Raw genomic sequence first — 27,980 nt, 5'->3', positions numbered from 1 at the left:
TTTGCCTCTTTGTACATATGGTGAATGAACTACTTTGAAATTATGTCTTGAATAACTGACCAGGACACTTGAGCCAGGTTGTGTGGAGAAGGAGTTCCCTTGTTGCTGGTGCATCCTGTGATTTGGCCTCATTCTGCACTTGGATAGCACCAGACACACAACCTCTGGAAGGTTCAGTTGGTGTCAATTGTGGGTATAGATGGAGGAGACTGAAAGTGGGGAATGATGTAAAAACTGTCTGGTGAAGTGGTGGTGGGGAGAGTGGAATTTGGAGCCTGCCTCGAATAGCCCCAGTGGGGAGATGTTTTTCTACCCCACCCTATGGTGTTTATATTTATCTCAGGTTTTTGTCTTGATTCCAGGGAATATGCCTTTGTTGATCTTGGTCAATCATCTGAAAATGTTCTTCCAGAGCAGACTTCTGGCCCATGGGATTCTCTGTTACTGAGCACCTGTGAACTAGACCCAAACACTGTGTGCTTGCAGCAGAAAGCAGAATCCTCCTCTTTAAGTAGCAAAGTCAGATACCTTGCATCCTGTAACTGCATTTTGAAGTGCTTCAGGGACTCAGGAAAATGGGAGATTCACATCGAGGTAGAACTAATTGCTCTTCCAGATTTCCCTCTGAGAGGATGTGCTCAGGCTCTGGAGCAGGACATATTTGTTAGTGACCAAAATCACTTCAGGGGTCCCTGGTTTTAAGTGAGCAGTCACCAACTGTAAACGAGCAACTGTCTTAAAAGCACTTCAGAAACAAAGCCTTCTGCTTAGAAGGGGAAAGAAATGGTCAACAGAAGCTGTTGGCAAAGGCGTGGTGTTAAAGATGGAATCCCACAGCCTGGACAGGTTCTTTATGTCTTTTCCTCAGATAATGGAGCCGTGGGTACAAAACAAAGGACATTGTGGGAATGGGTGTGAAATTTGGTGTTCTGCCAGCATTGGTTTGGAATGACGAGGGTTAACAGGCTGTGCAGTGAGTGCAAGTTGCTTGGGCTCTTGCCAGTAGCTGGCTATGGTTACAGCCTTGATGCAGTAACAAGATACAAGCCTTCAGAGCTCACTAAATGGACCAGTCCTGCAGGAAGAAGGAAAATGAACCTCAAATGAAATATTGACCTTGTGCTCCAGGTCTCACCTGAGGGGTTCTGGTGAATAACGGGTTGCAAGCATTGATCAAGGACAGAGCCCAGCCCTGCAGCTTGGCTCACTGGAGGTTTTTGCAAGGGGAAATCATTAACTTTTGAGCCTTGATTGTGGTATCAGGACTAGCCAGTGTGGGAAAGCGGATAAATATTGCCACTCCCTTGGAAGTGAATGCCTGACAGATGGTAACAGTTTTTCAAAGCAAGTGGCTACTCTGATGTTTTCCTTTTCTGGTTTTGTTTTAAGGGTCCCCTCTGCATCCTTGTGGCATTGTATGGAGAGGCAGCCAAACTGGGATCTGGCAGAAGGGTGTCAAATTTTCAGAGGAGTACTATGTTTCTAAGCATGTCTAAGTACCTCCTCTTGATAATTATCAACTCTTTATTATGTTTAGCTTTTATTGATCCAGCATACCTGTAAAGTAATTTTACTGTGTTATGATGCGTAGGTGTGCACTAATACTTAGAGGCTTTTGATTGCAATGTTTTTTTTTATCTTGCCTGACCATTAACCTGTTTGTTTAAATACCCAAATTATCTTCATTTAAAGTAAAAGCAGTAAGTGCTAAGAACCAGTAAATGGGGGTGTGTGCAGTAATGTAACCCCTATAATTAACTCTTATTTTGATAAGGCATTTATTTTTTCTGAATTCAGGATACATTCATCAAGCCAGATTCTCAAAAGATGCCTGAGCCTACTCAATAACTTTCACCTCAAGTATAACTGTTTTGCTCCAAAGAAGGGGAAAAAGTGTGTTTGGGAAAAGTTGTATCATTAAAGCACTGCTGTTCCATTTAGGTATTCCATGGCAAGCTGTATAAAAGGAGCTGTCATTAGTAAGCGTTAGAAATTAATTTGAATCTTCTACTTTGGCAGTGGCAAATTATGAAGGTTGCGTAGGAAACACCAGCCCTTGATGCTTTCAGTTGTTGAGAGTTAGTCTTAAAAGTTCTACTTAGAATATGCTAAAGGTCATATAACTGAAGAACACGTATTAATACTGCTGTTCCACCCAAAAACAGTGCACTCTGCGATGGCTGAAGTGGCTATGTATTAGTCTTCTTGTGGTGGCTGGATCTGGTAGGATATAACTGGTTTGTAAGTGTGTTGTAGAAAGGCACTCCCAATGTCTCATCAGAAACAAAAAAAAATTAATTATATTCTTTTTTGCCTGCCCCCCCTCCCTGGCTTTTTTGATGCTATCTGGGTTAGTATTGGCCTCTGGTGAGCAGAACTGGCAAAAGAGCAGCTGTATTTTAAAAATGGCTATATGTTATGCACGGCTGTGCTCTGTACCTCTTTGTAAACATTTTCGAAGTGTGAACTGTGCAGTTTCCAGGATGGGGGTTAGATCTCCAGTGAATTGTTTCCCACTCATTCCTTTGCCTGTGAGCACAGCCTGAAGGTGCCAGTGATAAGCACTGCAGTCTCAGATCCATCTTTTTCTGTATTCTAGCTTCCTTTTAATATAATTGTGTAAAATGCTGTCTGCGCTTCCAACTCTACATATTTTCCCTCGCTTTAGGTTTGGCATACTGTTTTCCAGTCGAGGGAACAGAGAATTTGGCAGTTTAGCAGTCAGCATTACATGCAGAGAGCCTTTAGGGGGAGTAGAGTTAACTCAGCTTCTAATGCTGTTTACACTATTACAGTGAGTGCTCAAACATTAAAACAGCTGACACCTGGTTCCCATTTTTTAGCTAGGTGGTTGACCTTAGTTATTGCCAGAGAGTATCAGTGGCAGTTAAACAGTTTTGCATGCAGGAAAGAAAGCAGCGTTTGGCATCTTTGATTATTTTGCCCCTTGCCCCACGTACTTCTGTGTCTCCAGCTCTGTCTGCCTGAGAAGGAGATAGATCACAGCATTGTTGGTCTCTGAAGCTGGCTTACCTACTTTAGAGCTGCTGGCTTCAGTCCAGCTCTTGAGCTGTTTGGAAGATGAGACATGTCCACGGACATGCTTGTTCTTTCCTCCCTGCCAGGCATACATGCTGCGGCAGACTCTTCACTCCCTGCAGTACTAAATACCACAGATTATTTACACAGGTGTGGCTTGCCTTTCTCCAAAGGAAGAGCCAGGCTTTTTCTGTTTGTCTTTAAACTTGAAGAAAAGTCCTTTCTGGAGCTGCTTCCCCTTGCATATTTCACCTGATAAAGGTCTAAGTTCTTCAAGTCCAGTTCTGTTGTTGCAATTATTTCTGTCTGCTGTACTGAAATAGGCTGTTCAGAATTTGCATGTCGGTGCGTGTCCGAGTGAGAGTGTGAACAGTCAGCAGAGATGGAGGATTGCCTCAAATACCAACAAATATCTGAAAATAGCTTCTTCCAGCTTCCCCGTTCTGGGTACAGAAGGACCAAAATCTGCAAAAACTCCGTGGGATCCATTTATGGAGGAGCGCATATCCCAATGAGGATACTTGCTTTTACACCTTGCCTCTACTCCAAACCATAAAGAAGAATTTTTAGTATTATGTACTAGGGAAGAAAGCTTGTGCAAGAAGTTAATTTTGTCAGCTTTCCTGAGCCTTTCCTTTGCTGCTGTGAGGCTTACGATTTCTCACAGGCCAGGTTCACCTTCTACTTGATTCTGCACTGCAACAATCTGTAAAAAAAATAAAATCATCAAAGTAGCTTGACACCTCAAGGCCTGTCATGTGGTGCTGATATTTCACCTGTGAATTCCTGTTTCACTGTAGGAAGCAAAAGTGACTTGGAAGCAGAATTTATGGGCTCTGCAGAGCAAGGCACGTCTCTGCAGACCACGGTAGCTTCAGGTGGAGACTGCTGGAAGCTGTGCTGCTGGCTGCAAAGTGTGGCAGCTGTTAACTGCTGGTGTGTGCTCCCACGCGCTGTGCAATCTTCCGTGCAGGCTGTTTTGCACATTTACACCACTGCGCCCTGGTTGGTGTCTGTGCTGTGGAGAGGCTGTACTCTGTGGTCTTGTAAAGCACGTGCACAACGTGATCTGCAAATGCTAGGAGGGCCCCTAGCATCAGAGAAGGAGAGAGAGGAGTCAGCCAACGGAAGCAGGTAGCTTTGGGACCAGGGTGCCGTCGTAAGGCAGATGTTATTAACTGTACCTCCACTTGGAAAGCGAGAGTTCTGGCACACACTTCCGTGACTGGAAATTACTTCTAAAAAATAATCTTTGTCAAATATTGAGATAGCATTTGTCAGGTGAACGGAATCAAGTTTCAAAGAAGCTATTTAAAGGCTTTTATGCTATGAATGCTTCCCTTCTAAAGCATTTTCTGACTGAAATGTTTTTCCAGACCTTAGTTGGGATTTTCTGGTGTTTTTTCAATGAAATTGAAATGAAATGAAGGTGGATTTTTAGACTTAATTGAGCTTAAAAACTAAAAGGCGGTGTCAGCTACACACGTTCTTTGTTTTGAGAAGATGCTTAAGGAATGTCTCAGGAGTTGACTCTTTCCTGACTTGTTCTTCCTTCCCTTTTTTCTGTGACAATAGTATTTCAAAATAGGTAGGTTTGTACAGATTGTACGTAAGTGTCACTGAAGGTTGGATATATTGTTTTTTTCCTATAAGTGGCTCCTATAGGCTCTGCTTCTCTTAGTATCTAGATCATGGTCCCTATAGCTTTTTCTTAGTTAAGTTTCTTATCCTGTACTGGGCACTTGGCCTGGAGCTATGTATTGGAGCTGGCAAACAGGATATGGCTGTAGGAAATGGGCTTGTTTCAGGCTTTCTCTTGGGATTCTCCTATCTCGCAACACAAGAAAAAAAGGGGGGGGGGTAAAAGCACTGTACTTCTGTTCCCTTGCTTTCTCTTCCTCTGAATACACTTGACATGCACTCTGCCCTCAGTCTGGTAGCACACCAACATCAGGCAGATCTGGTGAGTGAGAAATGAAATAGTTCTTGTCATGCACTTTTAATATTAAATGAGAAGTTTCTGGTGTTCTCTTCCCATAAGCACTTCTGATGTTTGTAGAAAAGCAAGAACATAATTGCTAGCATGTTCCTTTAAAAAAGAAAAGAAAAAAAAGGCAAAAAAAAAAAAAGCACATGATCCAGGCTTTGGAGAGGTCTTTCCCTTGTTGCCTGCATATAAACATTTCACTCACTTGCTCTGGCAAGGCCATCTTCACTATCAGCTTAGATAACTCTTCTAACAATTTATGCTAAGTTATAGAGTTTCTTTCCATCATACTCAGCCAAATGAGGCTGTTGATATGTTAGGACTACAGGAGATACTGTGAATTGTAGAGAGGAGGAAAACAACTATTGCAGCAGAAGGTCCACTGGCCACTAGTGGAAGGACTGCACTGAAAAATTCTCTGCATTCGTATCTTCAAACTAATCCACTAGCATGACAACAATGTGACTGGTCTATAGATTTTGTGGCTGTCAGTTTAAATTAGTGTTAAATTTCTTTATGTACAAGCAATCAGGTGAAATATGTGAGGGGGAGAAGAAATCTTGCAATGCAAGAGCATTCTCTCTGGAAAAAAAAGAGAAAATGTTGTTGAGGGGTACTGTGGAAGCTTCCTAGCTATTTTTTTTAATACCAACTGGAAGTCAGTGGAAAAGTGAAGCTGTAGAGCTAAGATGGCTGCAAGTCTGGGAACACAATTGCACGGTGGCAAATCTGGCATCAACTTCTCCACTTCTTACAATTTGCATCTTATTTAAAGCAGTCAGTTTCTGGTTTTGTGTCTTTTCTGCCTCCCTGTTCAACCATTTCTTCTTGTAGTTTGAAGTACACCTGCACTAACATATGCAACTGCTTCTACGAGAAATTGATGGTTGAATTTGTACCTTCTGGCAACAGTTAAAGCCAACAGTTATGTTCGATGTGAGCTTTGTACTAGATTTACGGATCTTGTTTCAGGAAGGATTTAGCAGTCCATTCTTTCCATTAAATAAAGCTGTTCTGGGCAAGCCTTTCCAAACTTGAATTCATCAGTCTCAGATTCATATTGTTTTTGCTTCCTTCCTTTAATCTCTGTTCCACACTGCCAGGATTGTGTTTGGTTGTTTTTATTTTCCATGGAACCTGAGCAGGGACTATTTTTTATGTAACTGAATGGAAACACTCTACAACTGAAAAGGTGGTTTATATTTCACCTCAGCAAGGTGAAATCTTAAGCCAAAATGCAGCGCTTTCCTTATGCGTGTACACACCCACCCCCTCACCTACCCCTTCAGCTTGCTGCTCTTCTTTAACTGATTATGATACATGAAAACTGAACCATCAAGCTGGGTTCATATCAGTCAGGCTCTTGCAGGCAATGCTGTCTTGCCCAGGGCTTGAAGAAAGCATTTGTCTTGGAAGTAGAAAAAAGGGAAGACCTTTTCCTGAATGCACACAGGAATAGTAATAGAGTAACTGTTTTCTGCTATCGGTGAGCTGATATGCAGAATTGCTCTTAGAAGCACGGAAGTTGTGACTTATGTTAGTGGTCCAGTTAGATGTTTAAAAGTTTTTTTTTTTTTTCCTTGTTTTTTTAATACTTTGTCTTTGTCCATAGCAGTTCACATTCTTCAGAGGCTGCTCTTTGTTAGTCTCTGGATCAGGGGAAAGCAGTCTGCCTCCTGCTTGTCTTGCTGTCTTTCAGTCCTCTTCCAACTTGGCTCTGAACCACCACGGCATCCCTTTACTCTTTTCAGTGGGTCTGTTGGAGCGAGGCCGTCTGGCTTTAGGCCCTTAAACAGTCGATCTTGTGAGATCTAGGCTGTGAAGTAGGTAGCAGCCAGAAAATCGACTGGCTGAGTGCATAAGAGGAATAAAGTACAGTACTGCTTTTTTTTTTTAACTCAATCTAGCCATTCTTAGAGGTCATCATGTAGTATTAGATGGGATAAAATGACTAGAGAAAAAGAATGAACACAGGACACTTCCCCTCCCTTCCCTCGCGCCCCCCCTGCCCCCGAGTTTTGTATTTCCATGACGGTAGAGAGAATTTTCAGCATAACTAATGTGTCCAGGCTGACTGCGCCAGTAGCGAGAGACTGGCTGCAAAAGTAAATTCGGTGATGCTCCCATACAGCCTTTCACAGGCCGGGCTTATGAAAACTGTGCAGTGTTGGAAGGTGCCACTAGTGAAATCTTAACCTTGTTATTTTTCAGTGATCGGGGTCCAAATGGAAATGAACCCAATAAACGATGCCTGTAGCTCTGGGATGCTTGAAGGCTCTAATAGCTTTCATATATTTACTCTGATAGAGAGATTTGACATAAAATCCCCTCTTCTTGGAACCGCTCACCTGCTTGATTTTGTGCTCTTCATGTGAGATACTGATACATAGCACAGTGGGTGCTGATGATGTAGTAATCTACAAAAAGATCACCTTTTAGGATCTAGGATTAGGATTTAGGTAAATTCTCTACTTAAAATTCAGTTATCTTACAAATTTTCCATTGTTTAAATGTGTTTGAATTCCTTTAGAAATCTTTTGTTCATGTGTAATTATTTCTTCCCTTTCACAATGAAAAGATAGCAACCATGCACTATTTATTGTACCTCATTACTCGGTGATTCTGTATCTCATTCAACTTTATATTGGATTAGATCTGCAGAAAATATGGTGGGGTTTTGGTTTTTTTTTTTAAATGCTGTTTTTTCTAATCAGTTCATTGTATTCAATGTGTGTCCAGACTAAGGAGTATAGGACAGTTCTTGTTCGGTGATTACTCCGCTGAAGGTTTTTAGACTGTCCTTAAATTCTGGATCTTCAGTAGATACTCAGAGGTTTGAACAAGACTTCTTAAATCTTGCATCTGTCAAACTGTACGTCTTCGGTCGAGTTGTTGATACTTGCCTCGCCATAGTGTTAGACAGTAAACTGAGCAAATATGAACAAGCACTGTAGGAGGAGTCGGTCATCCCTTTGTTTTCAGAAGGCATTTAAGAGGCTTGAAAGTAGTCCGACTTAATGAAAAGCTGTGTTGATGTCTTCAGTTTGTTAATGATGGAGCAGTGGGTGTAGGTACGCAGTAACTCATCAGTAAGCAAAATTCATATCCTCTGGGCAGTGAGGTGTGGCTATAATACATTCGTGAACTTGTTTTCTTTTGCTTGGTGTAGCTCTGGGGTTTCTGATGTCTTGACTATGGCCTGAAGATGTGGAGACTAGACTTGCTAGGGCGGCTGTGGTGAAACGGGTGTGGGTGATCAGGCCAGGTAAATACACAGTGGCAGCCTGATAGGACTGGCTTTATTTAGCCTGTTACAAATAGGGCAGATTTGTGCTGAACCTCTAGGATTTAAGGATACAAATTAAAGAACAAACTTACTTCTGGTGAAAGCAAACTTACTGATTATTCTGGAGATTCATAAAACATACTATTCAATGCATCTGACATTTTAGAGATATTTGTCTAAGGTATGTAACAGGAGAGGTTTTCGCCATCAAATTATCTCTTGGAATATTAGTTTGTGTTTCCTGAGAATTGTGTGCTTACGCCTGGTGCTGGCTCTAAACAGCTACAGGAGACTTGAAAATGGTTTCTGAAAACTTCAGAAATACAGCAGATACAAGCAATACCCTTGCAACCCTGTTAACTGGCCAAATAAGAAGGGAGCCTTCTTGAGGGTATTTAGTACATGTCTCAAGTCTAAAGACACGTCAAATTCAGGTGCCACTGGGTTGCCTAAGTGCCTGATTGGCAATATTGGTCATTTGGGGGATTTTTTCTCTTGCCTTTGTGTGTTCTTGGATGGTGAGAGGACAAGTGGGCAGAAGATGGGAGGGATAATGGAATAATAAATACAGTGCTGGGTAAGAGGAAGATCAAGAGGCACTCAGGGACGTAGCTTGTCTCTTCCTCTTCCCTCTCAGTCCACTTAAAACAAAACTTTCAAAAGATAAGAGTGCAAGATGTAATTCAGTCAAGGTTGGAATAAAAGCAGTTCCCTCCTTTCACCTCAAGAAACATTTGCTTGTTGTCTCAAACCAAGGCGAGAAATACTTTTACTTACGTATCTAGCAAGTTCTCCCCCTAAAGGGAATAAAGCAGCCTTCTCACTGCATGTGTTTACTGCCTAATGAGTCACTGTATGCTGCCTGGACATAGGTTTCCCTTGTATCAGTAGCTCTACGAACTTCTCCAGCCCGCATGCAACATCTGCATGCTAATCTGAATTTGTCTTCACAACCTGTTAGTTACTGCAGAATTGCCCACACTTCTCTGGTGGCAAACTGATGCTCACCATCCTAACGCCTTGTCGACGTGGTTGAGGCTCACCACGTTAACGCTGTGTCTGCGTAGGTTTGTGAAGAACACAGCCTAGATTCCCTAGATTCCTGGCCAGTGCTCTTGCCAAAGAGGGCTCCTTCTCTTGGCACAAGTTTTCTGCTTTGACATGTCATGCGTCTGCTTTAATTTTTTTCTGCTTGTGCTGTTCTTTCTGAAGACTCTGGGAGAAGAGGTGTTAATGCACTACACCAAGTGCATTAGCTTAGAGGGGTTGGAGCTGTTCCACTACAGTCCATCTCACAAAGGGGCTTGGGGCCTTGCCAGCTGGCCAGCGACAAGATGCGTGTTCCTTTGTGTACTACTTTTTTTTTTTTCCTCTAAAATAGCTTTATCCTTGTATTTTTGTGACCCAAGTGTATTTATGGAGAAACAGTGCTTCCCGCTTCCGCCCCCCCCCCCCCCCCCCCCCAAAAAGCGCCCTGTAGCAGTTAGTGCCACAGAAAGAATTTGTTTTTCTGCTTCCAGAGGGCTTTGGCTTCTCTGGAAGTTGGTGGGTTTTCACAGTGAATTTGGCACAGCCTGTTCCCAGATCTGGCTTGGTGACCTTGCTGCTTTCTCCTGACCGTATGCATCTCTCACCTGATTGGAAATGGAGTAAAGGAGGGAGTTTAGAGAGTGGTTACCAAGCAGCAAGGAGGCAGCATTATGTCTGTGTCAGGTTGAATGAATAGCTGCAGTGTTTGGAGGCACTGAGGAATTTTGGACGCGCACTCCAGTGAGTCACAAAAGGTCTTTGGGAGGGAGGCAGGGGGTAGAGGGCAATGTTGGGGTACAGCTGATACTGTTTCAGAGACTTTATTTGTGCTGAACTTGATACCACTTGTGACTCTCCTGAGGTCTCCTAGAAGCACCAAAGTATTTGAATGTTGGTCTGCATATGGTGAAAGCATGTTTAAGAGTGTCTTACCCTACATAACATCTCCTGCTCAGCAGACTCTGGTGCAAACATCTGCTGTGCTCCCGCAACTGAAGCGGCCTTAATTTATATAACTAAGGAGGGATTAGCTGTGTTGAGAAGATCTCCAAACAGAGCATTACAAGCCAGTGGAGGTTGCCCTTGAGTTTCTGGTAGAGCAGATCAGCTATATCACTCCTGGAAAGTAGCAGCCAAGAGAGAATTGACAGTGGGAGCATTCTTCCAAAATGGGAATACAGGGTATGCATCACCTGGCGTTTTGGCTTGTAGAGGGTTTATCAGCCAAAGGCCTGAATGATACAATTACGGAAGTGAATTCTGGCACCACGCACAACTGGCAAACCCCTGCAGCCCAGGACCCTGCAGAGCCCTGGGTGTCTGCGGAGAGGCCGATCAGATGCTGTTCGGAAGTCGTCGTGCTCTGCCACTGGCTCTGGGAGCATTTCAGCTGTTTTCGTGTTACTCTGGGCAATGCATCCTGCTGGCCCTGCTTAGAGGACTGCAAGTTGCACTGTGGTAGGCATTCCCAGGGCTTAAGCAGTTTTCTGTGCGCTGGATCCAGCTTGTAATTAGCTAGCTATGCTCTAAAACATTGACTCTTGGCTGGTGCCAAGGGCCAGTCACCAAAAATGAAGAATCTATGGTTTGATCTGTTTTGAGGAAAGGCTTCAAGTACAGCAGTTTTTGTGGAATTCAAAAGGAGCTGAGTGTCCGGGACTCAGAGAAACAAAATCTGAATTCTTTCATTAAATTTAGACTCTAGCTTTGAAAGGAAACAGAGCATCCTGTTAGGCTTTCACTTTCCATGGTACAAACATTGCCCTATTATCTAATAACTTGCATTTCATTCTTAAATTTTTATTCTTTTGTCTCAGAAGTGATGTGTAAATTTCTAAACAAATGGACAGTATAGCTTTTTAGATTGGAAGCATACCTCGACTAAAATCTGTTTCTTCCCCCTTCCTCCCAGGAATTCTCAGAACTGGAGAAAAGAGATCCTCAGGAGCTAGTTGGTAAGTTTGCTCAAAAGTATTTGTTCACCTGTGTTTTCAAACTAGACCTTCTAGCCTCCCCCTTTGTAAAAAGCATACTCACTCTGTCCTGAGAGTGCTGTAGTTTGAATTATTGCCTGCAATGTTTTATCGCAGTGGAATATTTTCAGTGAAGTCTTCTTTTGGAAGAAAGAATGCCTGAAAATATGAAAATATTTTCGTATATTACATGTCTAAGATGTATATGTAAAGGGCAGTGTTGGTGTTTTTCTAGATGAGCTTAAAAACAAAGCAGTAGCTTTGTCCAGACATCTCTGTGAGAGCCAGTATAACCAGGAATGATGACAGATACTTTGTTCTGTGGCTTCAAAAACTTACCTAAAATATCCCCACTTAAATGTGATCCACATAGCGATTTATAGCTGCTGTGTTGACATAGCGTACCACATGTTTTCTAATGGTTACTGAAACTTATTTGATTTTTGTGACATCTCACTTACACATTGCACCATTATTAGATTTGAAAAGTCCAGGGTCATCAGCTTGAAATAGTATCCTCTGCTTGGTCTCTGTGGAGCTGTACAGAAAGTATATTTTATATTGAAGCTCTGACTGTCTTGAACTAATTCTTTGTTCCTGAGGCTACTAGTACAGTCGTGGGGTAGTGTTAATAATATAATAAAAAAAGAGTTAAGAAGTTGCCTTGTTATCTGTCAAGTCAGCTTGTGAAGGCTCAAGCATGATATTTCAGTCATAAAGTGCGATAAACGTAAAATAAGACTAAACACTAGGATGCTAAGCTGTGACTCCTACAACAGCCATCACTCTGAAGTTTTGGACTTAAGTCCTTTTCAACTGGCCTGCCCAGACTTTGCACCAACCTAACTGTTAGTGAATTTTCAGCCTTTAGAGGGCAAAACTGCTTTAACCAGTCTCATCATAGAATGCAACAGAGATCTTTCTCCAAACTAGTGATCTGCCTCAAAATGCACACTAGAAACATGGATGAGACAACAGCATTTAGGGTAAAAAGTAAAGAAGAATATCTGAAAGCCAACTGCCCTTCTGCTCTCTACTTTACGTATGGGTGAAGCTCTACACTTGTAAAGCAATGTAGTGGGAAGTCCTTTCTTAGTTAAGGTGTAAGGCTCAGGTTACAATTTTGTTAGTCTCCTTTTCCCCCAGTGACTGCTCCATCCACTGGAGATTAGAAGATTGAATCTCATTTGTCTCATAATAGCCCAGACTTGCATGCGGGCTTAAAAGCTGCACAGAGGGCACTTACTACAGTGTCACACGCTCCTGAGTGGACAGTGTTGGTGAGTCTGAGACCTGGATTAAGGTTTGCAATATATCTTTAATATCCTTTCCCAATAGTAGCACACATAGAGGAGCATGTAGGCCAGCTTTGTGCAGAACCAGGTTATTAGAGGTCAGCATACTTGCAATGCTGAATTCTGTAGGTCTTTTGCATTAGACCATATCTTATCTAGTTGAAAAGGGACTGTTGCAAGAGCCTTATGGTTGGTGTAACGTGAGCATCACTGCCTTCCTGGAAATTTGGACTTTTAGAGTTAGAATTCTTGAATGGAAAAAGGTGCAGGATTTTCTGACATAAAGCAAGTAACTCCTCCAATCTGGACGTCTAAAGTTTTGTCTAGTATCGGGATGTGGAAGTCGAAGTCTTCCTTAGACTGTTTTCCACAACTGCTTTTTGCATTAAAAGCTTGCGGGCCTGCCCTTCTCAGAAGATAACCTTATGTTGTTCAGCGTCACCTTTATTAAAGTCCATGGTTACACAGTTGCTTAAGTACAGCATAAATGTAGGCTTCTGCCAAAAATAATGTTTCTGTGTTATCTCCCCCGGACGCATGCTAACGTTTGTGTGCCTTGAGCTGGTCTGGGAGCTGGAGCCAGTGGAGATCCACCTTCACAGCTTTTTTTTTTCCTTTTTTTTTTCCCCCTGTGAGGCTTCCAGTTGGATCCTTTCCCTGATCTGCTTAGTGCATGCTAGGTGAGCACTAGAGCTGGCATAAAGAAAACAGTAGGGATGAGCAGCTGGGAAGGGCATGGTTGTCCTGACTTACGCTGAAGTAGTAATCACATAATCAAAGTCTGAAAGAATGGGAGGGAAGGCAACAGTAACTGCCTTGTGGTTGAGGAGGAGGTATATGTGAAAGTTATTTTGATAGATTTCTGCATCAGTGTTGTCCTTTTGGGTTTTTTGTACCACTCTGAAGAGTACATGGTGCTGGCAGGACATTGCATTTGCTGTTTCCTGCTGCCTTGCAAAATAATCCTTTTAGGATGCTTTTTTTTTTTGCCCTGAAGTTCTTTGCAGCATGGTTGTTTACCTTTTGGACTGTAAGAAATGTTTTCTCCAGCCCTTAGGATATCTGAGCACAAAGTCAGTGTTCATAAGAGCAGAAAATATGGCTGAGTTGCAGGTCTCTTTCTGCATTTCTCAGCCCACAGAGCAGAAAGGGAACTAGTGTCCTTCCATGGATGGGTGACTCACTGGCATGTTGTTGCCTCCAGTTCTTCCCTCTGATTTGGCTGTTCTGGTGCCAGGAAATCAGAAACCCACATACCCTGGTTTATGCCAAGCAGACTTGGTTAGAGTGCCAAAGAATGCAGTTTTAGGGACTAGGCACCACCAGTTTGCATGTCTCTAGGGGAAAGCCATGCCTCTCTGATTACTCTTGTTTTTTTGCATAGTGTGACCTTTATAGACAAACTGGCATCTGATACTGCCTGTAATCACTTGTGGCTGCTTAAGAGGCAGCATACAAGTGAACCTTGAAAGGGACAGAAGTTCTTAATCCTACCTAGGGAGCAGTGTTATTCACTGAGAGCGCTGAGGCAAGATGCTTTACCAGACCTCAGATGATCCACACCCCAGACTGTCTGGGTACAGCTAGCTCTCTATTCCTGTGCTCTCTATTCTTTTGGTTTTCTCTGCACTAGGAAGAAGTGCCTACCCATCTGTAGAAAACCAAGCTCCTGTGTGCCCCCCATCCATGTCTCCAGCATAGCCTTTGGACTGTGAGCAGTCGTTTCCTTCTGGAAGGAACGGAGTGCACAGTTTGTGCTGTGGTACTTTCTCTCCTGCTATGCTGTATATCTTCGTACTGTTGGATATACTGATCAGATAACCCATCTATCTCAAACTGAAGCAGATTCCATTTAATTATCTGCCTCACCAAGATCTGGCAAGCAAATATCCTCCACTGACTACTGAGATGCTGAATCTTCGCTAGGTACACCCTAATAGTTGGCTGTGCTTTGGCCTACTGTGCAGAGCCCAGGAGCAGCTGAACATCTCTGCCTTGCCACAGTGCATGTGCTGGCTGCACAAAAAGCTACAAGCACCTATTGCTTGTGCAATGAAATTTTTAACTTTTAGGTCAGCTTGTGGAAGGAGAATGCACAGACTAAGCACCAGTGGCAGTGTCCCTCAGCAGCAGGATGCTTTCAGTTGCAGACCTGGCAGTGCATTGGCTCCTACTTTCTTGAACTCCCATCTGAGTCATGGGATCTGCATTATGGACTTAGTTCTTATCTGGACTGTGAATCTGATTAGGGCAAGATATTTACTTACCATGAGCCAGAATCTGGGTGTGCCCATAGTGATTAATTGTGCCAACAGCCAACTTCCTGAGGTCTCCACATGGAGATCCTCTAGGCTGTGAGCCAGCAAATCACAGGCCCAGTTAGAGACTGCGGCCAGTGTCACTACCTAGGACTTGTGTAAAAGTAAAACTTTGATCTTGGTAGAAATAACAGGATGTGCAAAGCAGTTGGATGTATCCTGTGAGGACACACCTTGTTGTTAGCTGTTCATCTGCATTTACCGCTGTATAGATAGCGGAAAGCTGTGCTTGGGACTTGGAAAACACAAAATCTTTTATACAGGAGCCTGTGGCCATATATGCAAGTTCTAGGATTATTTTGAATGATAATCCCAGCTGCCTCTTTCTGTAGAGAAAGAGCTGGTGGGCAGAGGCCATGGAATTGGCTGTTCTGCTCTGTTTGGGCAGGAAGTTTGAGGACTGCTCGAGGATATGGATAATTTGCACTTCCTTACTCTAAATAAGCCTGAAGGGGTTAAACTCATCCTTTTCTTCCTAATGATGTGGCATCTCAGTCTGGCTGCAATTTGCTGAAATAACTGAGTAATGATGAATGTTTTTGCTCAGTTTGCGAGGTGCACGTAGCTTCACTGCTGACTCAGTCATCAGCTGCGTACAGCTACGGTGGGATTGCAGTAGGCAAAGATGTCTTCGTTCCAGTTCCTTGTAAGCCATTAAGAGATGCCTTTCCCCATCAGTATAATGTTGATAAATGATTGTTTTCATATGGCTCGAGCAAATGAGCACCAAAACCTGAAAAGTCATGCGTCAAAATATATCATCTCATGGGGAGCTCTTATTCTGCCTCCAATGTTACTTCTGTTTCAAGGGAGCTTTGAATTGATTGCTGAACATACTCTTACGACTTTGTGACTTCTTTGCTGGCTAGACAGAGTTCTTGCCCAGAGTTCCTGAGTTTATATAAGCCCACAGTTCCCCTTCCCATAATGTTTTATTTCTCCATGGCTCTTCTGGTCATCTGCAAAGATAAGGAGCCTGTGGGATGTCTAGTCTGGAGCTAGGCTTGATTGGGGGTTTGGTTTTTTTTTTTTAGCTCCTTTCTTTGCCTTATGAAGTCTGGATTTGGTGGCCTTTTTTCTTTTTCAATGTTTCTGCTGATGCTGTGAATCTCTTAAGCCATTAATCAGCTTTCACCTTTTCCGGAAAGCCTAGTGTGCCGTCTATTATGCACACTTCTGTCTGTTTGCTACTGTCTCTCTGGATTCCTGAAACTCTAATTAAACTAGAGGTTTCCCTATCCCACCAGCAGCTGTAACCTATAACGAATATCCGCCTTGTTGTCAGGGAGCTCCAGTTTGCCTGCCTTTCTGTAGGGGCTCTGGCAAGCTTTCCTTCCTCCATAGAGGCATCCTCTCAGCAAATGTCAAAGGACACTTTTTGTTCATTACTAGGAACTGCTGAAGAATTTAACCCTCAGCAACATCTTGATCAAATGGTTGCCTGTTAGCTTTGCATCTCCAAAGGATATTGTCCTCAGTGCTTTATATTTTTACAAAAGAAATAGAAACTGTAGTAGCACTGAACACGTGTAGTGTTGATTATTTGTAACCTCAGCTATCTGACACTGTGCCTGGAAGGCAGGAGAGCATGTTGTGTTCAAACGCTGGTGTCTGTCCTTTGGGCCCTTCTGCACTTTAGTCAAAAGAGTTGAACTTAAGCATGCTGGAATTGCAGTTCAGGCAGCTTTTTACTGAGGAATGTATAATTGAGGAGCTGCAAATGTGAATGGCTTGGTTGATATGACTTCTGTGCTGGTGTCAGGTCTCTATCCATTACAGACTATGACTCTGGAATGTGTTCCCTGTACAAATTATGGTTGAAAACAATCCCAGCTGCTTAAATGTGGCACAAATCTCTGCTCCAAGACTTGGCTAGAAAACTGCCTGGGCTTCCCATAATAGTGGGAAAGTAGCAAGCAATAGGGGGAAACATGGCAGTTTCTTTTGCTGATAACTCTGTAAACTAATCTTTACGTGGCAATCAGGTACTCTAATAGTATATCCCAATGCAAACAGCCATAGAAATCTGGCAATCTGTACTGGTCTGTTCTCAGTCCTGCAGAAGGAGTTGTTCTTTCTAGCAATAGTCTGACTCTGTAAGCAAAGATAAAAATGCCTGTTAAGGAAAGGTTAACTTAAGGATGACATGTAATTTCTTGTGGTTAACTCCTGAGAACCTTGGGGAGAGTTGTTGCCCTCTTGAACCACTTTGATTCATGTAAGTAGGCATTGAAATAAATAGGATGCAAAGTGATTATCTCCTCAAAAATGGCAATGAGCTGGGCTGCTTTAGATTGTTTGTGTGATCCTCCACATACACAGCCTGATTTTCTCTCTGAGTGTGTCCTGGCACAAGTTTTGTCAGAGACTCGAGGTTATCTGAGCTGTTCAGAGCAGGACTTTAAAGTGCATATGGAAGACCAGGAGTTGTGGAGGGCTCGGTATGTGGTGCGCAGTGCAGGAATTTAGAGATACATTCTACAAGCCAACCTTTGTTTCTCTGAAGATCCTTTGCCTTTGAAGTATCCCTGAAGTATCCTTTGAATCCCTGGAAGTATTTAAAAGACGTGTAGATGTGGTGCTTAGGAACATGGTTTAGTGGGCATGGTGGTGTTGGGTTGACAGCTGGACTCGATGATCTTAGAGGTCTTTTCCAACCTTAATGATTCTATGATTCTATCTTATCAACAATTGCAGCTGGAGTGGGAAGTAGCTTAGCTTTTCACATTTCCATTCTGAGGTGAAGAGACACCTGAAAATAAAGCTTTAACCATGGGTGTGACACAGAGCCACAGGATAAGGTAGATATCAATAAAGCAAGCATCGCATCCCTCTTCTAACGAGCTAACCTTTAGGTTAGTTGCTGCTTGCTCAGCACTTGGAAAACACCATGAGTACCTGTTGACAGCATTTCGCCTGTTACCTTTACCCATCGGTTCTCAATGATAGAGTAGAACTAGCAAGGACATAAAACAAGTTTAATGACTTGCATAGCTTAAATTCCCTTCAGTATTGCCAGAACTCATGCACAGTTTGCGCTCTACAGCTTCTTTTTCAGAGAGAGTGCGGAACATGTCTCCAGATGAAATCAAAATCCCTCCTGAGCCTCCTGGCAGATGTTCTAACCACTTGCAGGTTGGTATAAGTCCACTTTATTTTTGTAAAAGGCTTGCAATTCAGTCGGGAGGGGGGATATTTGGGAACTCTGCTCAGTATTTTTGCACAAGTCAAAAATCCAGCATTAAAGCTGGGGTTTTACCACAGGTTTACCACTGAGTTTATGAATGTACTGTGTTAATGCTTTAGACTTTACAGCAATTCTAGTTTAGGAATCTCAAAGTAGCTTAAAGCTGTTTTCCAGTCTCTGTGGGTCACTTCTGCTTTAAAATGACTCTTGATCCCACCAGTGACACAGAAGCAATGTTTACTGTGAAGGCTGCTGTCCTCTTACCTCAGCAAATTCAGCTCCATTGGAAAGAACAAATCATTGTTTTTCTATACGGGCCTGAGAATCCCCTAACTGGAATAGTTGAGGCAGCATTGACTGGATTCCTTTTCCACCTACATATCTCTAGATGATAAACATTTAGAGGGAAGGCTAGTAACTTAGAGGCAGCAAAAGAAAACAAATGCGTGTTTTCTCTGGTGCACACCCAAATAATTGCAGTAACTAACTTTGCAATAACCTTCTGCTCTGTTTTCCTCCTCCTAATGGAGGGCAAATGAAAGAGCAGGGGCTGCTGTTTCCTACCACCCATTTGAGTTTTAACTGCAGTTATCTGCCCAGTAGAAATAAAAGTAAAGAATCCCTTCTGGAATGCTTTATAGAGTAAGCTACTAATGTGCAATGGTGATTCAGAATGACTCACCATCCAGATCATGCTTTCTTCTCCACACAGTGTACCTGGGCACACCCATTCCTCCTCTTGTGCTGTAGGAGGATTTTACTGTTCTGACATCAATGAATTAGAGTGCGTTAGATCTGAGGAATGCACAGAGCTTGAGAAAGTAGACAGAATAAAGCAGATTTTCTTCCCCTTTGACAGCAGTTTACTATGTTAAATCAAAGGAGAACTTGTCCTCTGTTAGCAGGTCAAACCACATCTTAGAGCACTTTGAGTAAGGAGATGGGATTGTTCTTTAGAGATGCAAAATGTTCTAGGCTTTTCACTGTTGATTTGCTCTTTCCTTTTGTCAGATTATTCCTCTAATAAACTTGAACTCTGCCAAAGGGAGTATTTCATATTATAAAGTTGACGGAGTAGTTCCCCATTTGTGGACTTTGTGCACTATAGCACAACCTCCGCGGGGAGGGGACAAAAGGGAACACCTGTTTGATCATTTCTACTGCCCAAATTCATCTTTTTGCAGTTGTTCCTTCAAACCTCACGATGTGTGTGCTGGATGTGGAGATTGTGTAATTTCTTCTTGCTAATTTTGTGAGGACCTGCTGAAAATTTATCCTACAAAGCTTTTTTTAAAGTTGATGAAATGGGAGTTTCATATCAGCTCTTAACAATCCTCTTTTATTCAGGCATCAGCAAACCCTTAGACAATGGTCAGTTCTGTATTCGTGTTGACTGTCCGTACGGAGGGAGACATGAAGTGACTTATCCAGAAGCAACAAAGGAAAATTGACTCAACTCTCCCATCCTGAAAGACTCAAGGCCTAGCTCTGTTCTTATTTTATATGCCTCTTGTACATGAGAAATTGTCTCAAAAAGAAAAGATGAAGGAAATTACTGAGAATATTCTCCTAGTAGTACCACTTAAGTATGTGTTCCATCTGAAAGTTTCTGCTTTTGCTATCCCTTCAGCATCACCAGAGTAAAAATACTTTTAAGGTCTTTCACTACCTTGCTGAGGAAGAAAAAAATAATGTTTATTTTTAAATCTTTGGGTCTTTTTGAAGAGTAGACTGCTTGACATTTCCAACCTGAGTCAGTTAAGTTGCCTTTTGCAGGGGCTTGTGGCTTCAGTAAGATATCTGTAGACTTCATAACTATGTGAGTGATCTGCAAAGAGAAGCTGGTTCCATCTAACTATGCCAAAGCGGGGATTTACAAGTGCATTGTTCCAAAGAGCGTTTGGCTGCCAGTAGACACCACCAACAGTACCTAATGATCACATTGGTTGTAGTTCTCCAGCAGAACGTGGCTCTGGTCATCTGTTACCCAGGCATAGCCATGAGCCTTGACTTTGCACAGTGTAGCCCAGTAGCTGTTTTTCACGTGCACGACTGAGTCTAGAGGTGGGTGTGATGGTCACTGTAAGTTGTGGGAGAACCTTTGTGGATTTCAATGTCCCTCTTGGAGCTGGCTTCTACTTCTTTACAGTCATTCCCTATAAAGGGAATCAACAGACTGAGAGGAAGAAGTGTGCACTACTTCCTCAAATGCAACTCTTTAATGACTGAAGCCTTCAGAAAGTGCAAAGATCAGTTCCTTTACCCATCCAGACAGTTCATGAAGATACTTTCAGACCTTAAAGGAGGGAGTGTCTGTACTAATCAGCCTGCCTGGCCTTAGGGGAGAGGTGGAATCCTTGCTCCATGCAAGGAGGTCACTGGTTCAGTTGGCTTGTTTCCACATGTACACTTTTGTTAGTCAGCTGGTGTGCTCTTCCTTTTCGTACTGACTCATGCTGTAATCTTCCTCCCTTAGGATAAAATTCAAAAGCTATATGAGAGGAAAATAAAAGAGGGCATGGATATGAACTACATCATTCAGAGGAAGAAGGAGTTCCGCAACCCCAGGTGAGCCACCATCTTTTCCTGTGTGACCAAAGCACCACACAGCAATTTCCAAGAATTTTCCTCTTTGTTGGAGTTGTAGCAGAAACAGGATCCTGAGCAAGAAGTACTACTCTTTACAATCAAATTATGTCTTTTTCATTTTTGTAACTGAAACAGTAAAACTGTTCTGTGAGGCAACAACTAGAGTTGGTGTGTTGGTTGGATTTTAAATGTACAGGCTTTGGATGAAGTATTTTGAAGATGTGTCTGTTCTGGGAGATGGGAGATTAATTTGGGGGAAGTGGAAAATAATGTGGTTAATGGCATGCCACATCCATCATGGCAAGTGTAGCTTCCCGAGTTCTGATTTTACTCTTGCAGTGTGAAGAGATGACAGCCTCTTTCTACTAACAAATCTGAAATGCTTCTGTTTGCTTCTAGCTCACTGGCTCTGTTCTGAACTCTTGTCTTTCCTTTGCAGCATCTATGAAAAGCTGATCCAGTTTTGTTCAATTGATGAGCTTGGTACGAATTATCCAAAGGTGAGGTGCAATACTTCTAACTGGCAAGGGAGCAGGTGAAAGGTAATATAGGGGTTTGAGCTCTTACCTCAGGCTTTCTTGAGCCTGCTTGTTTAGAGGCTCTTTAAGGGAACTTTAGTTGATTTTCTGCATTGAAGTGAACATTTTTATGTGGTACTGAGCCTCAGTGCCTCCAACTTTGCTATAATGATTCTGAACAAAAACTGCTGAAGTCTGTAGATATACGTGAAACTCCTGGGAGAGATAGAAGTTGAGCAGCAGAAAAATGCATGTCTTATCCCAATATCCTTTTGGCTTCAAAGCTGTTTCTTCATTCACAACAGAATGGTCCTATAAAAAGGTCTGATGTGATCTTTGTGTCACTGGAATACAAGAAGAAATCAGTAATGAATATAATCAGTGAACAGAAATACATAAAACATTTTTGAACTGGGTTTTGTGTATATGTGGAAATAGGCCTAATCTGACTTATTTTTTCTTCTTTAGGACATGTTTGATCCTCATGGCTGGTCAGAGGATTCATATTATGAGGCACTAGGTAATTCCAGGAAGCCTTCTTTTGTCCTAACTTAGCTCTTTGTGTTTTTTAGTTAATTAACTGCACTAGAGTCTTCACTTCCTTTATAAATGAGAAGTCATCACATGCTGCTCTTTAATTACTTCATTCTGGTTGGATGTGCCTGAATGTTATTGATGCTTCATCAGTCTGGAAAGCCTTTTCATTTAAATTCGTTCTTCAATGTTTTCATCTCTTAAATCATTAATTTAGTGCAGTAACGCTTTAATTAAAAGCAGTAGTTAGTTTCATGGCAGTTTAATTTTCTATACACAGTTTGATTGTTTATGATGGGAAGTGTGTGAGTGAGAGAGAACTATGGATTTTTACTGTTCCTAATGCTTCTTGTAACTTCTGATCTTTCTCAGCTAAAGCCCAGAAGATAGAAATGGACAAATTGGAGAAGGCCAAGAAGGAACGCACAAAGGTAGCTATTCAAAACCAAAAGAGTCTAAGATGCAGGGTTTTTGTTTGTTTCCCTGCTGAATTTCATTTTGTTGCTTTGCTGTTTCTTCTGAACTGTGCTCTGTGCTAATACGGTTTGTTTTCCCCTGGTTCTGTCCTTTCTTCTTGCATGTCTTTTTCCAAGCTGCACAGATCAGGTTGTTTGCCCTTCCTTATAGGTCCATTTCTCTAGGTTGTTTATTCAACTGGATTTCCTTCTGTTTTGTCAGTATTTTTAAACCAGAGATCTTAAAACGGTATTCATTAAGCCAGATACCAGCAAGATCATGGATAAAGAACAGCTTTTTTTTAATCTATGACATTTTGCCTGGTGGCAAATAGCTTAATTTCCTCAACGTATCTCATTGTGAGACAATATCTGCTTTCTGTTCTCCTTGATATTGCCTTCTTGCATCTAATTTCTGGAAATGTTTGGCCTATTTTAACTTTAACTGGGCTTGTCGGAAAATGTACATTCTTATGTACCCCTCAAAAAGAACACAGACAGGCTTTGGAAGATTTTATTCCTGTCCTTCAGTGGTGTTGCCTTTAAGCTAGTGGCTGGCATAGAAAACTGTCTAATGTTAGAGATTGCCATCTAACCTTGCAGAAGGCTCCTTCCATATTCAGTATGTGGAGGTATTTTTTTCTTGCAGTGCATGCTGTGTCTTGCTACTTGTTTTGCTTTGTGCACAGTAACCCAGGTATCTGATTACGTCCTTGCCCATATCTGCAGTTTTGAAAATAAGAGACTGCATGCTGTCGTAGCTCTTGTTGCTAGATTTCCTGCTATGATGCAGTGGCAGTAAATCGTGCAGGTAGGGACTTGTCTTGCATGTTTCTTAAAGGAAAAAGAACAGGAACTTCTACCTGTATAAATACATTCTTTAATGACCAGGATCTGTCCTTTCTGAGCTGTATCAGATTCCTATGCTTATACCAGTTAACAAACACATTTTTATTATATCTGACTTAGGAGCTGAGTTGCGGGAATCCTTAATGATCGTGACTTCAGTACGCTTTGGCCTGAGGTCTACGCCTTTCTTCCTGCATGACAGTCAGCTTGGAGGCCAATGTCTCACATGACACTAAAACTGTTCTTTAAAAACAGAGAGGCGATGTGGGTTAAAAAAAGACTGTGTATATTAACACTTCATTTTTATCTTCTCCCCTTTCTCCTATGCGTCTGTTCCTTCCCAGATTGAATTTGTGACTGGCACTAAAAAAGGTACAACAACAAGCGCCGCTTCTACAACAACCACAACAGCCAGTACCACTGTGGGAGGTAAAGAACAGTTGTGATTGTACCTATTAAGCTGCAGTAATACTGGGATTAGTGCTTCCTGGAAACCCTGAAGGTTCCTTATTGATTGTGTATATAATGCAAGAACATGTTTCTTCTAGGGGTTGACGGACTAGCTTTCCTCTAGTCCCTATATCCCATGGCTGTCCTTCTGGAATGAAAGACTAGGGACAGGTGGGGTAGTGAAGAGATTTATTAGTGGGTCAAGAAACCCGCTGATGTCTATGTTTGTAGAGTGTTCTTGGGACTGATACATCTCAAGAGATTTGGAAAGATTGAAAATCATTCTCCTGCCTACAGCTTGCCTTTTAAACTGGGAGGAAGGGAGAAAAAACACTGGAGGCAGATGAGTGTGTCCTGTGCCCATACCTGAGCAACTGAGATCCGTGTGCTCTGTTAAAATTAAATATGCTTTGGGGCAGGGAGTGAACCTGACTCCCATTTGGCTGGAGTTCAGGAGTAGAGTTTTAGTTTGACTCTTGAGGTATAAAGTTGTCTTTCCCCCTCAACATTTACTACCAGTGTATGCTGAAATTAATGTGAGGGAAAGTTGTCTAGTCAAGCAGTGGTATATTAACAGTTGACAAGACAGGCTATTACGAAGGGATTGGTGACCTTTAACATAATGCTAATCCTCGTTTGCTTGATCTAATCAAATTCATAGATGCCCAGAAGAGGAAGAGCAAGTGGGACTCGGCCATCCCTGTAACGACGATAGCTCAGCCCACCATCCTCACCACTACTGCAACACTGCCAGGCGTTGTCACAGTGACAACCAGCGCAAGTGGATCCAAAACTACAGTCATATCAGCTGTTGGCACCATTGTGAAAAAGGCAAAGCAGTGACTGGTGTGCTGGGCCTGGATTTTTTGACTTAATTGTCATTGAAGCCATTGTTCTCAGAAGGGAGGGGTAGCTTTCGCCTTTGGTAAAAGATGACAAGATTCTTTGAAACAGACCACAGTTCCCTTTTGAAAGAATGGGGGCAGGAGCAGGCATGCCAGCTGTGTGCCCACAGGAATGGACCTCTGCCGAAAATGCCTCTGTCTTTTCTTGCTGTGGGAAGAACCAGTCTGTGTGCTGTGCTGGAGGAAGGTGGTATCTGGAGTCAGCTTGTAAAAGTTAGCTTATTAAATTACTGTGTTGGGTTCTTCTTTCCTACTTGCAAATGTGGTTTAGGGGGGTGACAAAAAAAAAAGGCGAGTAGTGAAGGAATATCAGTATTACCCTTGTGTATTCCAGGTCATGCTCAGAGGCTGCTAGCAGCTTGTGATATGTACCTCCCTCATGTATTGCTAACTCAGTTCCAAGGGAATTAAAGCAGAGACAATTGGTCAGTGTCCATCTTCAAACGCGCAGCAGAGACTTGAAGTGATCTATATCTATGAATGTAGACTCACTCTTTATTATAGTACTGACATTCTGTACCTGTGTGCATATCCATGTAGATCTTAGTGACCACGTGTTAAATAGTTGAACTATTGAGGAAACTGCTGAAATAGTCTTGTTACTGTCTTGCAGGATGGAGATTTCTATGCAGATCCTATAAGCTGTAGAGGTTTGATTTGTGGACTCATTTGCAAAGGTAACTCTTCCATTGCCATGGAATGAGATTGGACAGCAGATAAGCAGAGTAGAGTGTCTGATCTTGATTGTGATATTGTCTATCTTTGTACTAGATAGTGATGTAATGTGAAATGCACACATGACAGTTACTGCTTGCTCCACTGTTGTGAAAAAGTATTTTTGGTTGAAAATTTTATTGTATAAATCTTCTTACCTGTGTAAGAAAAAAGATATTGTAAAAATGGAAAAGTCTTTAGAAAAAACCCTGGTGTAATTCATGTGTCTGCATTTCTCATCTTGGTGAGGGAGAATCAGTATCCATTTGTTGTGGTTTGGGTTACAGATAACATTAGGTGAGTATGTAACAATTCCATGAGGGTGGGGATGGCATGAAGGTTTTTTCACATTATGGATTTTTTTAAGATCTCAAACTCTGGGGGCAAGGGGGGAATAAATTGAGGCATTAAACTGATTTTGATTGGAGATACTTTTGTTGTAGAGGATGTTCTGAAATAGTTGGTAATTCAGCTGTTCTTCACACTATTTTTTTCAAACCTGTTCCTGCATCTTAAACTTCTTCAAAAGTTACTTTCTAGTACTAGCACCTGGGTCTTTCATAAAACCTTCATCTATAGCAGTCAGTCTCCTAAAAAGGAGCTCAACAGCAAATTAAGTGGTTTGTTCATTGTTTTGAGGTAGGTGGGATAAATAACTTGAATGGTTCCATTTCTGTAGAGAAACAGCTGCTAACCTGGACTTTTTTCTTCTTTGCAGTGGTCACTCTGGATTATTTAAATGGTCTTTAATTCTTAGATCATGATTTTTCAGATTCAGTAATTTTTCTGTTTCCCATTGTTTTAAGTTAAATTTCTACCCAGAGCCTGTTTTTTTTCCTAGTGCATAAGCAGTGATAGGAGGGAAGGTTGCTAGATCAACAAAAGAATAAATTCCTTAGAATTCAGTGTTGGTTTTTCAGGTTTTTGTGTACCTCATGTCACTCCTGATCCAGGCTTTGCATTTATGGAGACTTAAGGAAGAAATAAGAGGTTGGTTTCCTGCTTTTAAATAATTTTAAAATGTGTTAAACACTTTGTCTTAGCAGTCATTTTAGCTTTAAAAAAATCGTCTGTGTGTCCAGAAATGCTCATGGGGGAGAAATCAGGGAACTGATGAGGCTGTAGCATGTGAAACTGGGGAGATGGTGGAATTGCTCTTTTTTTAAAACAACAAAATATTGAAAGGCATGAAAATAACGAGATGAAAACACCTCTTCTGTTAAATTACTCTGCATTGGGCTTCTGACTTGATTCCTGCAAGCCTTAACTCCATCCTCATGCTGTGGAAGATAGTGACAGCTCCTTTGGCTGAGGGGTATCTTCTGTTTTGGGACTGTTACGTACTCTGCAGAGGATGACACATTTCACCTCAACTGTTCGAGCTGTTTATTTCCTTGCCTTGAGGAACAGTTTTCAGGGGTTTCCTTTAAAGGCCAAGGATGTACTTCCGGTGGGAAATACAAGCCATTAGGTAGCTTTGCAGCTCCGTAAGATGACTCTCCTTTCTAGAATGCCTTGTACAATTCCAGCCTGTTTAAAACTTGTATGATATAAATATCTATGTTAAAGTCCTGCTGAACAACAGGTGGATAAAGGTACAACAGTAAAACTGCAGCAAAGTGGGCACCAGCTGCTGCAATTGCTCTCAGACTGTAGATTCATGACAAACTTTGGGCACCAGAAGGATCCCTGCAATTGTCTGCTCCCGTGAATAGGGGTGGGAGGTGTGTCTGGGCTACTAGAACAACTAACGTTCCTCTAATGAGTATCTTTAATATGCATGCTGTGAGCAAGTCTGAAGCTGAGTGAGATTAAATATCTCATTGAGATGTGTGCCAGTACACAGAAATGCAGCCTAGTGCCAGAGGTACCAGCCGGTCTTGTGCGTCCCCTTCCTCTGTCCTGTCTGTAACTGTAATTGGTGGTAAGCACAAAGTGGGAGAGTCTGATGAGACGACATTAATTTAACCAATCTTACCAGTTAAGCACCTGACACAGGGTAACTGCTGAAGTTCTTGGGGATGAATCATTTAACTACAGAAGCTACTGAACATTGTTCAAATGCAAGTATCTTATTCATATCACTCATTCTGGCACCCCACCCCTTCCTCTTTCATGCACCCTCTTCCTTCTTGCTCTGCAGCATCCATAGTCATTCCAAACCTCTGGATTTCTCTGCAGACTTTACGACCAGAGCTAAGAAACGCTGCTCGTTTAGCTCCTGCCTTGCTGCAGCGGCAGGGAGCGATAATGTCCTGCAACTCTGGAGCAATAGGAGAATGCTCATCAGCAGGGCTTGATGATGCTACATAGAGGGATAAGGAGAACACTTCCTAAAACTAGCTCTGCTGAGGCGTGTTCAGGAGAGATGGCTGTGAGGCACCTGGAGCAGCAGTTTTCAAACTCCTGCAGTAACAGGCTTTTGCAAGAGACTTGGCTGAACTGGGCTGCACTCTGGCAGCAACTCCTGAGCTCTCATGACTGAGTGTTTGCTATCCGCAGCGGAGAAACAACTTGAAACATGCATGATTTGGGTTTTTTTTTTCCTCTCTCCTTTCCAAAAAGCTGGAGTGGAGATGCCAACCACTGTATAATAAACTTGCAGCCAGTACAATAGTTCACTGCTCTTGTTTATCTTGTGTGTTGCTATCAGAAGTAATAGACGGATACACAGGTTTGAAACTACAGTTCTAGGAAAAAGTCTCTTTCCTACCTCTGAGAATGTGATCGTACGGGTTGGTGGCTTGCTTGCACTTGGCTGTGGTCAGTCAGCGCACCAGAGAATGGTGGAGGAAGCTTCAGGCATGCAAGAGCAATGTCCTGAGGGAAAAGGATCCTTTTCTGGCCCATGA

The 27,980-nt window shown here is 42.2% G+C and overlaps 2 protein-coding genes across 2 annotated transcripts in view; both read left to right on the top strand.

Moving 5' to 3' along the window:
* The window catches only part of SAP30BP (SAP30 binding protein), a 31,587-nt gene extending 6,237 nt beyond the window's left edge, over window positions 1-25,350 (top strand). Inside the window, 8 exon segments of the mRNA XM_075170007.1 lie at window positions 11,254-11,296; window positions 17,974-18,062; window positions 20,591-20,682; window positions 21,143-21,203; window positions 21,690-21,741; window positions 22,128-22,186; window positions 23,404-23,488; window positions 24,171-25,350. Of these exon segments, the coding sequence (XP_075026108.1) occupies window positions 11,254-11,296; window positions 17,974-18,062; window positions 20,591-20,682; window positions 21,143-21,203; window positions 21,690-21,741; window positions 22,128-22,186; window positions 23,404-23,488; window positions 24,171-24,352 (663 nt within the window). The 3' untranslated portion in view covers window positions 24,353-25,350.
* Window positions 23,404-27,980, top strand: part of ITGB4 (integrin subunit beta 4) — a 39,363-nt gene continuing 34,786 nt past the window's right edge. Inside the window, exon 1 of the mRNA XM_075169995.1 lies at window positions 23,404-23,488. The gene's annotated coding sequence lies outside the window, so the exon portion shown is untranslated. The remainder of the gene's footprint in view (window positions 23,489-27,980) is intronic.

Source organism: Calonectris borealis, chromosome 20 (assembly GCF_964195595.1).
Source record: "Calonectris borealis chromosome 20, bCalBor7.hap1.2, whole genome shotgun sequence".
Classification (NCBI taxonomy): Eukaryota; Metazoa; Chordata; class Aves; order Procellariiformes; family Procellariidae; genus Calonectris; species Calonectris borealis.
The sequence above is the reverse complement of the archived record's forward strand: the minus strand, read 5'-3'. Positions and strand labels throughout refer to the sequence as shown.